This window comes from Suricata suricatta, chromosome 5 (genome assembly GCF_006229205.1).
Source record: "Suricata suricatta isolate VVHF042 chromosome 5, meerkat_22Aug2017_6uvM2_HiC, whole genome shotgun sequence".
In the NCBI taxonomy this organism is placed as follows: domain Eukaryota; kingdom Metazoa; phylum Chordata; class Mammalia; order Carnivora; family Herpestidae; genus Suricata; species Suricata suricatta.
In genome coordinates this window covers 110,932,381-110,948,337 of record NC_043704.1, presented here as the reverse complement: position 1 = coordinate 110,948,337, position 15,957 = coordinate 110,932,381, and the positions used below count along the sequence as shown (strand labels likewise).

The 15,957-nt window shown below is 39.7% G+C and overlaps 1 protein-coding gene across 1 annotated transcript in view; it reads left to right on the top strand.

Annotated features, from left to right (window-relative positions):
* MED12L (mediator complex subunit 12L) overlaps positions 1–15,957 on the top strand; it is a 320,540-nt gene that overhangs the window by 83,923 nt on the left and 220,660 nt on the right. Inside the window, exons 12-15 of the mRNA XM_029940033.1 lie at positions 6,439–6,570; positions 9,508–9,634; positions 12,206–12,420; positions 14,906–15,082. Coding sequence (XP_029795893.1) covers positions 6,439–6,570; positions 9,508–9,634; positions 12,206–12,420; positions 14,906–15,082 — 651 coding nt within the window. The remainder of the gene's footprint in view (positions 1–6,438; positions 6,571–9,507; positions 9,635–12,205; positions 12,421–14,905; positions 15,083–15,957) is intronic.

The window sequence follows — 15,957 nt, the reverse complement described above, 5'->3', positions numbered from 1 at the left end:
GGACATTCCTGTAGTACCTCTCAGGGGTCTGTCTCCTCTTCTTTTTGTTATTTTTAATATTTTTAACATTTATTCATTTTTGAGAGACAGAGATACAGAGCATGAACAGGTCAGGGGCAGAGAGAGAGAGGGAGACACAGAATCCAAAGCAGGCCCCAGGCTTTACGCAGTCAGCACATGGCTCAATGCGGGACTCAAACTCACCAACCGTGAGATCATGCCCTGAGCCTCGGACGCTTAACCAACTGACCCACCCAGGCGCCCTGCCTCTTCCTACTGGATATTCAGAACCAGCAGCTGGAGCTCTAATAACCAGAAGCCATGTTGTGAAAGATATATGTAGCATGAAAGTGATACTGTAGCACAGGAGAGCAGATATTATGATTTTATAAGCATGAGGAGTGGAGGCTGAAGAGCCCAGTGGAGCTAGAAGCTCACACAAAAGGCAATCGGGTCCTGTGGGAGCAAAGTCAAGGTGACCTACCCTAGTTCCTTTGACACACTGCATTGCTGCACTTAACTTAATTTATTTCTGGGAGCACCTGGATGGCTTAGTAAGTTGAGCGTCCAATTTCAGCTCAGGTCATGATCTCGCGATCTGTGGGTTCAAGGCCTGTATTGGGCTCTGTGCTGGCAACTCAGAGCCCGGAGCCTGCTGTGGGTTCTGTGACTCCCTCTCTTGGACCCTGCTCCGCTTGCACTCGATCTTTCACTCTCTCAGAAGTAAATAAACATTAAAAAATTAAAAAACACTTAGTTCATTTCCCAAGAGTTATATTGTGGCAAGAGTTTTAGTAATTAGCTGAGTGATCTTGGACAAGCTATTTAACATCTCTTTGCCTTGGGTTCCTTTTTTGTAAAATGGTTATAAATAATAGTAATAACTAGCTCATAGGTAGGAAAGATTAAAATAAATAGTTCCTGAAACACATCTATTGCACTGACTGTAAGTTGAGTAAGCACTTAATAAACGTTAATTATCTTTATTATCATCTGGATATTTGCCAAGATATCTTTATTACTGATTTTCAGAGTGATTAAGTCCATACTATTTTATTTTATGTTTTAAATTTTCATTAGAAGGGTCTGAAAAGATTTATATTGAAAGTCAAGAACCTTCAATTTTCAATTTTTGTTGTGTCTGCTTTGGTTCCTTAAAGTGCTAAGACTTTAGTAATGACTAGAATAATCAGTACATACTACAGAAAACTTACTCTGAAAAATAGATTTTTGATCAGAATAGAAAGAGACAATTTCATCTGGTCAGGGTAGTCTCTTAGTATGCAGAATGTTTTATAAGATTGAGCACAGAGCAATGTACCTGATAGGTATCTGATCGAGTGATCACCCCCGCCCCGTGACCAAATAATTGCCTGACATTTTCACTGCCTTTTGAAGACCCCAATCCAGAATGTGCAATAAAACTGAGAGGATGGGGTGCCCCTCCACCCCATGAATCTTCTGGGACAAGAGGAGGAGCAGTCACCCTAGAAGAAGTAGGGGTGCTTCTCCTGGAAGAAGGGAGGAAGGGTGGGCTGGAGGGGGGCCGACCTTCTCAGAGACGGGAGAATGCTGTTGGAGGCTTTTGAGCCTTATCAGTAATCACGCATCTTGGACTTCCCCTCCTTGGCTCACTGGCAGGCCTCCTCAGTCTGCCTTCCTTATTTGTATGTCTTTAATTAGATATCAAAATACCACTATTTGCGGAAAAACAAATACAAACAAAGCAACCACCATAAAAATTCCCATAGTTTCATTGCTAAAGACAAATTGTCTTGGCTCTGAACCCTCCCTGTGGACCTTTCTCTCCCTGTAAGCTGACCCTGTTTTCTCTAATTTGATCTGTTAGTGCCTTCCCATTTCGGAGGGAATCTGTAGCCTGCTGGGGCTAGAATGGGGGGACTGTTGTAGGATCATGCTTCACTGATCAACTGGAGCACTCATATCTTCATAATCAAAGATAATTTCCTTGGGCTATATTCTCAGAATTATTGGAGCAGAGGATCTGAACGTCTTTAAAACTATTGTTAGATAGTGGGAATTGCCCCCTAAAGGGAATTGCCAATTTTTGTTTCTAAAAGGTAGTGTGTGAGACTGTATCTAGTGCCTAGCAGAGTGCCTAGCAGTAGTAGGTATTCGAGACCTATTTGCTGATTAGTAAATAAATGAGCGAATGAGGATGCCACCTATTTCGTGGTACTCTTCTTCAGTGTGGCCTTTTCCCCTGATTAAAAAATTTTTTTTTAATGTTTATTTTTGAGAGAGAGCATGCACGGGTGATTGAGTGTGTGTGCATGAGTGGGGAGGGGCAGAGAGAGAGGGAGACACAGAATCTGAAGCAGCTCCAGGCTCTGAGCTGTCAGCACAGAGCTTGATGCGGGGCTTGAACTCACAAACTATGAGATCATGATCTGAGCTGAAGTGGGACACTTAACTAAGCCACCCTGGTGCCCTTCTTAGATTTTCAACTCTGTGTAGTCTTCCTGTCCTTGCTACCTAACCAGTAGTCCTCTGCTCTAATTCCTTGAATTACAGCTGTGTTTTTCAATTTTTATGTGCTTGTTTAAAACTACTTTGAGGGGCGCCTGGGTGGCTCAGTCGGTTAAGGCTCTGACTTTGGCTCAGGTCAGATCCCATGTTCCTGGGTTCAAGCCCCGCATCAGGCTCTGTGCTGACAGCTGGCTCGGAGCCTGGAGCCTGCTTCAGATTCTGTGTCTCCTTCTCTCTGTGTTTCTCCCCCTCTCATACTCTGTATCAAAAATAAATAAAACATTAAAAAAAAAAAAAACTACTTTGAAGTGATTTCCTAATGCTGCTGTAACAAGTTATCAGAAATTTAGTGGCTTAAAACAACACACATTTTTTCTCTTGCATTCTGGAGGTTATGATCGTACTGGGCTCTAATCAGCTTGTCCTTCGGGCTGCATTCCTAAGGAGGCTCTAGGGGAGAATCCATGTCCTCGTGTTTCCCAGCTTCTAGAAGCCACCTGCATTCCTTGGCTTGTGCTCCTTTGCTGCATCTCCAGAGCCACCAGCCGAGAATCTTCCAGTCTCTCCCTGACTCTGGCTCCTGCTTCTCTCATCACTTCTCTTTCCCACTCTTTCCCTCGAAAGCACTCCTGTGATCACATTGGTTCCAAGCGATAATCTGGGACAATTCCTCCTCTCAACTCCTGGAGCCACAAAGTTCCTTTTGTCATTTCTAAAATAAAATATTTAATCATTCCCTTCAGTCTTCTGTCTGGTCCTGCTAAATGTTGACCTTCTGAGATAATATTCCTTTTTCACGCATCCAGATTACTTGTATTCATTTATGTCTGTCCCACTTAATCGCTATCTCATTGCAGGCAAGGACTGTAGTTCATATCTTGAACTCCTAAATTTCCCCAAGTTTTTGCCTTTGAGTTATTAAGTGTTAAACTAATATTTATTAAATTTTACTTAGCAATCAATTATTGTTTTAAATGGTGCTTAATATTTTTAGAGATTTGTTTATAGGGTGAGAATGTTTCAGTTTACATATTTAAAATCACGGTGTCCTGTTGACAGTTATTTGAATTAATTTGTAAGATAGCATCTGGCAGACAAATGGGAGCAGTGCTCTAATATTCTAAAAGTTGATTGATGCAGAGCCGTTGGCGGGGGATGAGAGGTGGGGGTCGGGAGCCTTGGATGTCTCTCTGTTGTGTGTTCAGTGTGTCTGACAGGATATACCCAGGAACTGGTGTTTAGAGTTAAATAAGCCCGGCTATCCTCTTTTTTGATAGTGGAATCTAGAAAAGGCCTCGTGTGTAAACCACTTAAAATGTGAACCGAAACTTCATAATAATTAGTAGGGGGGAGGAGGTAGACTTTTGAGTGGGAAATTATCTTGAAAAATAATGTTAAAATGATAAAAATGTATCTTAAAAATAATTATTTCTTAATAATAAAGAAGTAATGAAGTATATTATAACCCAGATACAGAAGTATATAATTATTCATATAGCAGGAATAGTGTGCTTCTAAATTGGTGTAATGTGACCTGATTTTCCGGGACAGTCTTCTGAGAATTTTGTAATAAAACGTCTTTTGTGATATCCTTGTTTCTTTTAAATTAGGCACAGAACCTACCTATTCCCCTGTCCCTGCCAGTATGTAAGGAAATACTGGCATTGTTTGGCAGTCTGACATTCTGAAAGGTGTGGATTTGGCACTATTTGAATCTGGCCGGTGTTGGAAGTACTTACTGGTGGAAAAGAGATTATAGGTGTAATTGATGGGAGTACAAGAAAGTTTCTATAAAAAAATATTATATTTCAAAATCCTAAGTCCTTGGATTTTTAAATACACTATTCACCTAATTCCTAATAAATACAAGTTGAGAGCACAGCTGTAGCAGGCCGACTGCAGGCCCTTCTGTCTTCAAGTTAGGATCTCAGGTGACTGACGGCTGCCCCTTGTCTATGAGTTATTGGGAGGTACAGACAGCCGGACCTTAATACTTCCATCTCCGTTTTGTCAGAATGTCGTATAGCATTAAAAAAATGTTTATTTATTTATTATAACCTCTACATCCATTGTGGGACTTGAACTCGCAACCTCCAGGTTAAGAGTCACCTGCTCTTCTGACTGAAGCAGCCAGGTCTGACGCTTTGTATCTTTGTGATTTAGCTGTCTTTTATGCCTTCTTTTTTTTCCCCCCTTCTAAAAGGTGAACTTTTTGAGAGGAGGAGCCAGATCTTCTAAATTTTTCTTTCCTCACTGCCTCCCATGGGTACTTAGTAAGTGCCTTTGCAAGTGAATGGACCCCTTCTGGGGCTTGTTTTTTAGCACATTACCCCAAACCAGTAGTCATATGTGCATGTGTTAAAAAGAAGTGTTTTCCTTTATGTGTGCAATTTTATGCATCTCTAGGTCAAGCAGAGCCTGCTACTTAAGTTAGGTGAGTCAGCTATTTATTCTTTTGTAGCATATTTTCATCTGATTTTAATGATGCAGAAGAAATTTTTAAAAAAGTTTTATAAATGTGGATATGATGCACATTACTGGCTAGATTGATTTATTAAAAACTGATGGCAGTTATTTTCGGGTAACTCCTTTTCTCTATAATCTAAATGTAAGCATGTGGTGCTTCATTGAATTGATTTTGATATATTTACTTTTCTCTGGATTAGATTGAATCCAGGCAGGCATTCCTTCTAGTTTGCTTTCTTTTTTAAATGTTATGTTCAATCTTGATATACTTTAACTGAATTATTTCTCTTGTTTTAAATGAAGAGACCCAGAGATCTTTTTGAGGTCTGTCCTAGATAATATTTCTTTGGTTTGAGTCAACATGTATTTAGCCAAATTTAGGGGAGGATGACTAAGAATCTTATCATAAACTGATTTTCATGATCTGAATTGTTGGGTAGTATCTACCATCTGATCAGAAATTCTTATCCTGGGATTCTTAAGTTTCTTTGCAGAGTCCACAAACTCTCTGAAAAGTTGTGCTGGCTTTATGTGAGTGTATGTATGCATATTTTTCCTGGGAGTGTGTTTATAGCTATTCTAATCTTAATTGAGCTTATGGATCTCAGAGGTTAAGAACTTCTCACATAACACTTAAATGCCAATACTGTGATTATTCTTCTTGCATAGTGTTTGTAGAATTACACAAATATTAAACACTTGAAATTGATGTCCCTTGGTTGGCTTGGATCCTCTGAAAGTTTGCATAAAAGGACGACTTACCTCCTCCTGCCTGTCCCTGTGACCTTTCTCTGGCCCCTCTGATCATCAGTGTGTGGTGGCCATTTCTAGGCTGTGGTAACGACAGCACATGGCTCCTATGGCAGTGCTGAGCCCTACACAAACCCAGGAGATCCTTTCTCCTGTGAACTGCGTCTGCTTTAGTTTTTGTTCCTTTTTGATGCATGGCTGTCATTTTTCACGTTTATCTTTTTTAATGCAGTGAGTCTTGGGTCAGCATTCCAGCCATGTTGGAGTGGGGGACTCGATAAACTGGCATGGTAGGGTTAGGTATTGAGGGAGGCTCTGAGTGTGAGAGTAGGAGGGGGTAAACGGTGGAGGGAGTGCTTGGAGTTGGTAACATCTGGTCTTGACTTTCAGTGGTCCGTTTCCTTTTCTCCTGGCTTCTGATGTTCTGGTGGATCAGTGGAGCTAGGTTATGATTCTGTGTAAATGAAGGCACAGACAAAGGAGCCGCTAATTCTCTTGAAATCGTCACAGATTCAACTGTTCTCATAACTGATTTCTTTCCTTGTCACTAATGTGTTAACTCTACACTTCAATTAAAAAAGGTTGAGGAACACTTTCTAAAATGACTGTAACAAAATATATGAAAGGCTAATGAAAGAAGGCTTTAAAGCACTAAACGTTACACTGCTTGCTTCCTGTCCTTGGGTGAATGCTGCATTTGACATGGCTGGCGCCAACTTCTCTTGCTTGTAGGTCGCCCCCAACGATGAGGCTGTGGTGACCTTGCTGTGTGAATGGGCGGTGAGCTGCAAACGGTCAGGCAAGCACAGGGCCATGGCTGTGGCAAAACTCTTGGAAAAGAGGCAAGCGGAAATCGAGGCAGAGGTAGGTTCACTTTCCTTTCTGCTGTCAGATGCCATCTTTTAAAAATAACTGTTTTGGGGATGATTTTTTTTTTTTTAATACTCCTTATGCAATTTTTTTTTTCTCTTCAGGGAAAAAGGGAAACTGTAAATTCATCTAAAGACTACATATAGGATCTCTCTAAGTTGATGAAACCAGTAATTCATATTGTGGACTAGTTTAAAACTATATATATATTTTTGCCTTTTTTAAAAATTTAAATTTTAGAGATTGCATGAGAAGGGGAGAGGGGCATAGAGGGAGAGAAAGAGAATGAGAATCTTAAGTAGGCTCTAGGCTCAGTGTGGAGCCCGATACGGAGCTAAATCCCACGACCCTGAGATCATGACCTGAGCCGAAATCAGGAGTCAGGGACTCAAGTGACTGAGCCACCCAGGTGCCCCTAAAATGGTATTTTTAAATTTAATTTAATTTTTCAGTGTTTATTTACTTTGAGAGACAGTCCCAAACTGGCTCCACACTGTCAGAGCAGAGTGCAATGTGGGGCTTGATCCTACGAACTGTGAGATGATGACCTGAGCTGAAATTGAGTCAGTTGCTTAACTGACTGAGCCACCCAGGCACTTTTGAAATGGTATCTTTTAAAATAAAACTTCTGGTTTAGAACAATGACCTCTCCCTTTATGAAGTTAATGCCACAGGTGCACATATATATGTGTATATGTGTACATGCACACACAAAATGTATAATAGACACCAACTTTTGTGACTATTTTAATATTTATTTTTGAGAGAGAGGAAGACAGTCTGAGCAGGGAATGGGCAGAGAAGAGAGGGAGACACAGAATCTGAAGTAGGCTCCAGGCTCTGAGCTGTCAGCATGGAGCCCGATGCGGGGCTGGAACTCACAAGCAGTATTTTAGAAGGTGCAGATTACGGAAGGTGTTTCGTGGCTTTTTTCTATGAATAGACTGTTCTACAGTGAATTGCAATGGTTAAACCTTAGTAACTAAGGTTGAATTTTTCAAATTTAGTTTCCCATTTTGGATTGCTTTTGTGTCCTGTGGACATCCCTTCTTCCATCATGCTCTAGAATGAGTGCATATGTGTGTGCACGTGCACACAGTCACTTTCAGAAGAGGTTCACACCGATTCTTTTGTAATTTTAATAGGTGTAAAAATATCCACATCTAAAAAAAATATTCTCTCAAAGGTGTTTAAGATAATTGATTTGCTAGAGGTGCTTGGGTGGCTGAGTTGATTAAGGGTCTGACTTTGGTTAGGTCATGATCTCACAGTTTGTGAGTTTGGGCCCCTAATCGAGTTCTGTGCTGATAGCTTAGAGCCTGGTGCCTGCTTCAGATTCTGTGTCTCCCTCTCTGTCCCTCCCCTGCTCACACTGTGTCTCTCTGTCTCTCTCTCTAGAAAATAAATATTAAAATAAAAAGACAATTGATCTCAGTTGAACATCACCAGTTTCAGAATTTGACTTTCGTGAAGAAAGAGAGGATGGATTAGAGAAGTAATATCTTTTTTTTTAAATTTTTTTAATGTTTTATTTATTTTTGATACAGACAGAGACAGAGCATGAGAGGGGGAGGGGCAGAGAGAGAAGGAGACACAGAACCAGAAGCAGGCTCCAGTCTCTGAGCTAGCTGTCAGCACAGAGCCTGACGCGGGGCTCGAACCCACGAATGTGAGATCTGACCTGAGCTGAAGTTGGAGGCTTAACCAACTGAGCCACCCAGGCGCCCCGAGAAGTAATATCTTAATGAAGTAGTATATTAATATAAGGAATAAACAATGAAAATGGGAAGGTTGAAGGCATATTAAAAAGAATAGAAAACAAAGTTTCGATTCCTTTGAACTGTTTCTTTTCTGGTCTTTTAGTGAGTTCTGTCTTGAATGCAGAAGTTAGGCAGCTTCTCTAGACAAATTTCATGAACTGTGGAGATGGCCTAGGTTCTGAGAAGTCCTCATTGGCGAAGTGTGATGAGTGAGAGAAGTGTATCAGAGGAGTTCTGCTAGCTTTGTCATTGGACACCACACTTCCCAACACTCCCTGAACACACTGGTAAATACACTTAGCTAAGCAAAAACAAACACAAAAATAGCAAACGCAATATACATGTTCAAATGTTTCTCACAGAGAGTATATACAGATACTGTATGAGCTATTTACAAATGACAGCCTCAAATTATTTTTAGCAGTTTTGCACAGAGATAATGAGTAGCTTATTGTACTCTGGTATGTATTCAGTAGGTATTTATACCACGTGGTGCAGAGTTAATAATTTACATCAATAATATTTTTCATGGGTGTCCTTTGAAATCAGTCCAGTTCATTTAAAAATTTTCTAATGTTTATTTATCTTTGAAAAAGAGAGCGGCGCCTGGGTGGCTCTGTCGGTTAAGTGGCCAACTTCAGCTCAGGTCATGATCTCACGGTTTGCGAGTTGGAGCCCCGCATTGGGCTCTGTGCTTACAGTTAAGAGCCTGGAGCCTGCTTCAGATCCTGTGTCTCCTTCTCTTTCTGCCCATCCTTCACTCTCATGCTCTGTTTCGCTCTGTCTCAATCATAACTAAACATTTAAAAAAAGAGAGAGAGCGACAGTGTACAAGTTGGGAAGGGCAGAGAGAGAGAGGGAGACCCAAAATCTGAAGCAGGCTCCAGGATCTGAGTTAGAACAGAGACCAGCGTGGGGCTCGAGCCCACGCACCAGGAGGTCATGACCTGAGCCAAAGTTGGACACTTAACCAAGCCACCCAGGCGCTCCTAGTTGTCCCTTGCTTTCGGAAATTATACCCACCATGTATAGCCCTCGAAGTCCAGAAATCTCAATTAACTCTGCATGTTTTTCCTGAGATTTAAATATTAATAAAAAATGAAAAATTCATGACCCACTGTGACTACATTGTCCTCCAAAATTAACTGTGCTTGTTTATTTTTAATCTTAGAGATGTGGTGAATCAGAGGTCTTAGATGAGAAGGAGTCCATTTCTTCAGCCTCTCTTGCTGGATCTAGTTTGCCTGTTTTCCAGAATGTTCTACTGAGGTTTTTAGATACACAGGCCCCCTCATTATGTAAGTCAAGTTCTTTGCTTCTAGATCTTAAACAAGAGATTGACCATTTTTTTTGAACTAATGCTTCTTTTTATTCCCCTTACTTGCATCGTAATCAAAAGTTCTTCATGCTGAATATAACATATATTTTACTGAGCAGAATTTTATTGTGTATTTTTAATGGAGACTTCTATGCAATTTTACAGTGAGCTGAGGTTCAACGATTTAAAAATTTCCAGAGTTTCAAAACTTTTAAAATGAGTCCCCTCATTCTCTAATATTTGGTGGTCTAGTTTTCCCTTTCTGCATCTTTCTTACCAAATAAGAGGAGCTAAGGTCTTGTGATGTTTCACTATCTAATCACTATTGTGATTAGGAATTTTTTATTTTTGCTCTGTTTTCAAAATTTCTGATTTTCTAACTTCTAATAAGAAAAGGAGGACAAATCAAAGTACTTTATATCAAAGTCCTTGATGCAAGGAAATAATTTTACATATGATTGGCTGCTTGCCTACACTTTATGAGTTACTCTGTCATCTCCCATTCTTCCTTTTATTTTTTTTAAGTTTATTTATTTTGAGAGGCAGGGAGGGGCAGAGAGAGGAGGGGAGAGAGAGAGAGTCCTAACCAGGTTTCACACTCTCAATGCAGAGCCTGATATATGAGGCTCCATCTCTTGAACCTTGGGAGCATGAGTCAGGGACTTCATCAACTGAGCCACCTAGATGCCCTGCCATCCCCCATTCTTCTATCTTTTATTCTATTGTTCGAGGGGAGTTGAGTTTTGAGATTTATAAACCCAGTGGGTTTATACAGTAAGTGCACCCTATAAAATAATTTTGCATACTAAATGGGCTTGATCTTATTCTGAGGCTTTTGTGTGACAAAGTGCAGTGTGGAGGGTCTTAGGATAGTGATGAAACAACAAAAATGGCACAGGGAAAAGTGGCTGGGGAGAAAAAGCATAGAGTGGGAAGGACAGGTTTGTGGTGAAGAAGGAGGTAAAACAGCAAGAAATAGGACTACTTCTGATTCCTCTGAGAAAGCCCTTGGTTTGGGTTGAATGATAGTTGAGGTTGGGTTTTTTAGGTTAGTTGGTAGCTGTTCTGGGCTAGAGGGAGAGCAAGAGTCGGAGCCACGCTGGTGGTTGTATTGTAGGCAGCCGTAGCAAAACATGGTAAAGGAAGAAGATGTGCAGAGACAGAGAAGATCCTGGGGAGTAGAAAATAGATCGTCAGGAAGGAATGTTAGCTGTTTTGACTTCTCTTGCATCCTGGCGGAGAAAGAAAGACATTTGCTCTATATGTCCCTTATCTGGTCCTTACCCCTGTTTGTTCTTTGGGAAGACCTTTCCCTGTTTCTGCCTTTGCTTGTTCTGGTTCAGCTTTCCTGCTGTTAGAGAAAGCTGTGCTGTTTTTCTGTAGATCTGGTTTTTGGGGACTTCAACGATGGATGGCAGCAAGCGCTTACACTTAAGTTTTAGGGAATGAGCTTCCTGTTGCCTAGATTCACCTGTTTGTCTCTGTTGGTGTCTGTGAGTGTGATGGTAGCATGGACTGAGCGCTGAAGGACTGCCCTGCACGGTTTTTTTTATAGCTTTTAAATTTTATTTTCAAGGAAGTAATTTTTGATTAAACCAAAGTGGAACAACTATTATTATTTCCCCATTAGGCAATTATATCTTTTAGATTAATTTTAACAAAGTGATACATTTTGATTCATTATCAAGTTTAACGGTGCACAAAGCCAGAAATCATGCTTGTTTTTTCTCTTTGAGTAATAAATAATTAAGTTGTAATCATGAAAATGTATAATGCAATAATGGTAATAAAAATGATATAATTTTCAGTGGAGATAAGTTACTAAAATATTATAGGAAAATGAACTTAGTAAAGAGAATAGCTGTCTCTGGACAACTGAATCTTCTATCTTGTGGAATGCTCGACATTGCCCTTCATGTTGTTTAGCCTCTTTCAAGGGTACAAAGCTGTAGAGTGCAGCTGCAATATGGAAAGCCATTACATGAGTTAAATAGACTGGCCATGAACTGAGCAAGACCGTAGAGCTCCATCTTTACGCCCTTTTTAGTCCCTCTCCCCCTGCCCCCTTTTTTTCAGTAGATCCCACTCACCATTATTTTGAAGTACCTTTTTGAGCTGTTGTATTGCGAAGTCTTTGAAAAAGTACACACACACATCACAAATAGACACTCTCAAGCTGTAAAAATAGTCATGAGCTGTTTTAATAGTAAAACCAGAAGAAAGCAATTTGGCTCTGCTTTTCTTCACTCTAACCTGCTTTTTGAAATTATGTGTGTTTGTATTAACTGAATGGTTATTCATTTGCCAAGGACCACTACCTTTAAACTCCAACTTGAGCTTAGCACACTGGATATTATTTTTTAATTGCAGGGGTACAATCAAAACCCGTGTGCCAGTTCTGCACAAATGCTGATGTCTCATAGTAAATTTGCCGATAAATCTTTCACTTTAAAACAGAAATGAAAATATCATTAAGCCTTCCTGTTTGGTGGTCGGCCCCACCCCCACCATCAGGTCGGGGGGACTGAATTCTGGATTTGTTTCTTTATAGCGGATCCAAACAGTGAATGTGAAAAAGTAGAATTTGTGAATCTGGTGCTGCTCTTCTGTGAGTTCATCCGACACGATGTGTTCTCCCATGATGCGTACATGTGCACCCTCATCTCTCGGGGAGACTTGTCAGTCACCGCCTCGACTCGGCCGCGATCACCCGCAGGGGAGAATGTAGACGAGCACTATCCAAAGGACCATGACATGAAAATGGAGGTAAGGCCCTGGGAGTGGTGCCCTGGCCCCAGCAGCCACACTCAGCTGGGCAGCTAGTTTCATAAGGGTTTTTGGGCGGTGGATGGGTGGTCTCACTTCAGTTGTATTCTCCCATTACAGAACCTGTTTATCTCTACTCTAAACTCGTGGGGAAAAAACTTGAATTAAAATTTTATAGTCCAGAATTTTCTTTCAGATACCCTCAAACTATTAATGAAAAGATTTGACAGTCCATAACATTTTCTACTGGACAGGAATTATAAGCTTCTAATTTTATGTATTTCCAAATTCCAGTTTACTTGAATATTGTGATTTAAAATCAGAATTGTTTTGGCCTCAGGTCCCATTCTAAGGAGCATCTTTACCCCAGTTCCTTCATTGCTTCTGTCTCTCATACAACATGGGAAATTCTGTTTTGATCATAACATACCATATTTTCATTTAAATTAACTAAAAACTTTATCTCTCAAATGTTGGGGAATTGTTCTTTTCAACAAATTATTTTATAATATTGTGAGTACGACTTTATAATTTTCTGCCAGTTTCTGGTGTTTTGGACATCGTTCCAGATACTTAAAGAAGTTTTCAAGGCAGAAAACATGAAGGTGGCAATGAGAAAGAGTAGAAAATGGTGAGAGATGGCTATAGTTCCCTAACGCCAAGCCTTAAATTGGTTCTGGGAGAGTTTAAGCATATATTATTATGATATGATAAAAACAGTGGTTATCCTTGTAATTTAAAGACCTGACATTAGAATTGCCCATGTGAATTCATCATTTGTACTCTTTAAGATTTGGTGATTAAATGGTGCAGGAATTTAAAAAAAAAAATTATTTCCTTAATGTAAATCCTGTTGTTTCCAAATTTGTCCAGAGTAGAAGTTATAAAGGCTAAAAACTAAAGTTTACTTTACCTGTTGATGCTTCATCTGTGTTTCTGTTTTTTCTATTCTATACTTGGAAGTCTAGGGAACTTGTATCCTGGGTATACTCTTAGATTTTCCTAAGAACAGTTGGTGAGCATGTGACTGGTAATAGCCCAAAGGAGGGACATTATGGCCAATGTGTTTATGACTAAAAAGTTTGTGTGCTCTTTCCTTCAAGTATCATGGAAGTTAAATCTTTTTTTTTTTTTTAAATCATCATGAGGATAAAGAATGTGATTTTTCAAAGCAATGTATGTCTTAAAACTTTGTTCTCTTTTTCTGGGAAAAGTAGATACTAGGGAGAGGAAAGACGTAGGCTAGTTAAAAACATCACTGTCATTTTTAGCTTTAGTTTTCTAATGAACTACAAAATTTACAGTGCAACTTTCTTTCTCTGGCAATTATCAGGAACAGACTATTATGGCGCATATGGGCATTGACTCAGGAACTACTAATATTTTTGATGAAGTAGACAAGAATGACTTTAAAACTGACTTTGGTTCGGAATTTCCAGTAGGTTCAACCTTCCAATTCTTATTGACTATTAACCCCTCCTTCCCGCCCACACTCCATTGTCTCCATTCTTCTGGTCCTTGACCCATGTTCTGGAATGACTTATGTACTTGTGATGTAAATGTGCTCCTTCCATACTCCTTTCTAGTGTATAGTTACTCATCTAGTGTGATTGTCTCATTTTAGTTCATTCTTAGTTTTGGTTGTGTTGCCTCCTTTGTGAATTATAACACTCTGCCCTCCTGGTTGACTGTCTTTTCTCTTTTGTTCATTTTGAGACCATTCTCTCTCAGGAATACATGAATATAGTAGTTTCATCATGACGGTCCATGTTGGTTTGCTATGTATGTGTTCAGTTTCTAAATAATAGCTTTCGTGGCTCTGGACTTAGACTTTTTCTGTCTTATCTCAGTATGGTTATAGTATTTTCTTCCTCATGGATCTAAATGAGGTCCTGTATTAAAAAAAAACCCTATTGTTTGGGGTATAGACTAAAAGCTTTATATCTATTATTCATCAGTGTATTTTTAACATGTAAGACACTGAGGCAGGGGGTGGAGAGAGAGAGAGAGAGAGAAAGAGAGAATGCCAAGTAGGCTCAGCTCTGTCCAAGTGGAGCCTGATGTAGGGCTCAGACTCCGCAACTTTGAGATCATGACCTGAGCTGAAATCAGGAGTCAGACACTTAGCCATAACTGACTGAGCCACCCAGGTGCCCCACTGATATTCTTTAGTTTCATTAATTATTTTATGTGTACATGTTTTTGTGGAAGATGTAGTTTGCATCCTCTGGGAAGGGTAGTTGGCACAGTTCTTACGTGTGTGGTTGTCACTTTCTTATCTTCAAACTGGGGCATGATGTTGATGGTGTCTGAATATGAATTTTGTTGAAATTAACAAAATTTCTTTATATATTTTCTTAATGTTTGAGGAGAAGATAGTGTATGAGTGTCTTGTGTGTGAAGTTCTGGCATGCAGGGCTGCGTTGTGGTGTTGCTCCCTTTCTCTTTCATTTACAATCTCCAACATTTGTTTTACATGACTTAGATTTTTTCTCCCATGCCTGGAGAATCCTGTGAGAATACCAATCCTTCCTTGGGCAGAAGAATGTCGGTTAATGGTGAGAAGTTGCTTAAGAGAGAAAAACCCAGGGAGTTAATTTTTCCATCCAACTATGACCTCCTGCGACACCTGCAGTATGCAACACATTTTCCCATTCCTCTGGTAAGTCATTGCTGCCATTAGGTGGCAGCCTGATTGTCGCATTATAGGATCATTAACCATTGATTATTCCACTGTGCGCCTCAGTAACACATATGAAAGCAGGTGAGTTTTTGCACTTACTGCTTCTCTTGTTAGAATTAGTATTATATAGCATATGTACAGATGTAGTTCAAATTTGTGATGTGATACTACCAGCCAGCTAGATTTCATGGAATTTTCTAGGTTATTACCTTTTATCAAGAGCATTTGAGTCACTGCATTTGATGTCTAAATGCGTTTTCCTAGCTTTCTGAAACTTCATTTACTGAGTAGCTCTTACGAGCACTGTATTGTGGGTAGGTACTTGTGGTATTATACAGAAGGAGAATGTGGGGGCATAGGAAAGATGAGTAAGATAGGAGGGAGATAAATGCAATGATTGAGTAAAGCCCCAAGTGCACACTGGAATATAAACCATTTGACATTCTTGGGTCTCTTCCAGTCTCAGAATAAATATTGAAGGGGAGAGAAAACATCTGATTAAGAAATTGGTTAAGGCTTCAGAGAAGAGGGTGTGTATGACATGGACTTGGACTTTGATCTGTTGAGTTTAAGAATTGATAATATGAGAAATACTTGCCAGGAAATTTAGTGTTGGACTCACAATGAGTGCTAGGCAGTTTACTGAAGGGAAGCAACATTTGGGGTTTCTTGATATAAATGAAAATTGGGCCCAAATCTAAATGTGTTTACATTCTTAGGTTACTATCTTTTCTCCTGGAATTTTAAGTGAAATGTTAATGAGTCATTTTTTTCATTGAACTCTATTACTATTACTATTTTAACAACAGTATAATTGTGAGTCATGTATACTGTTATCTTCTGGATATCTTTGG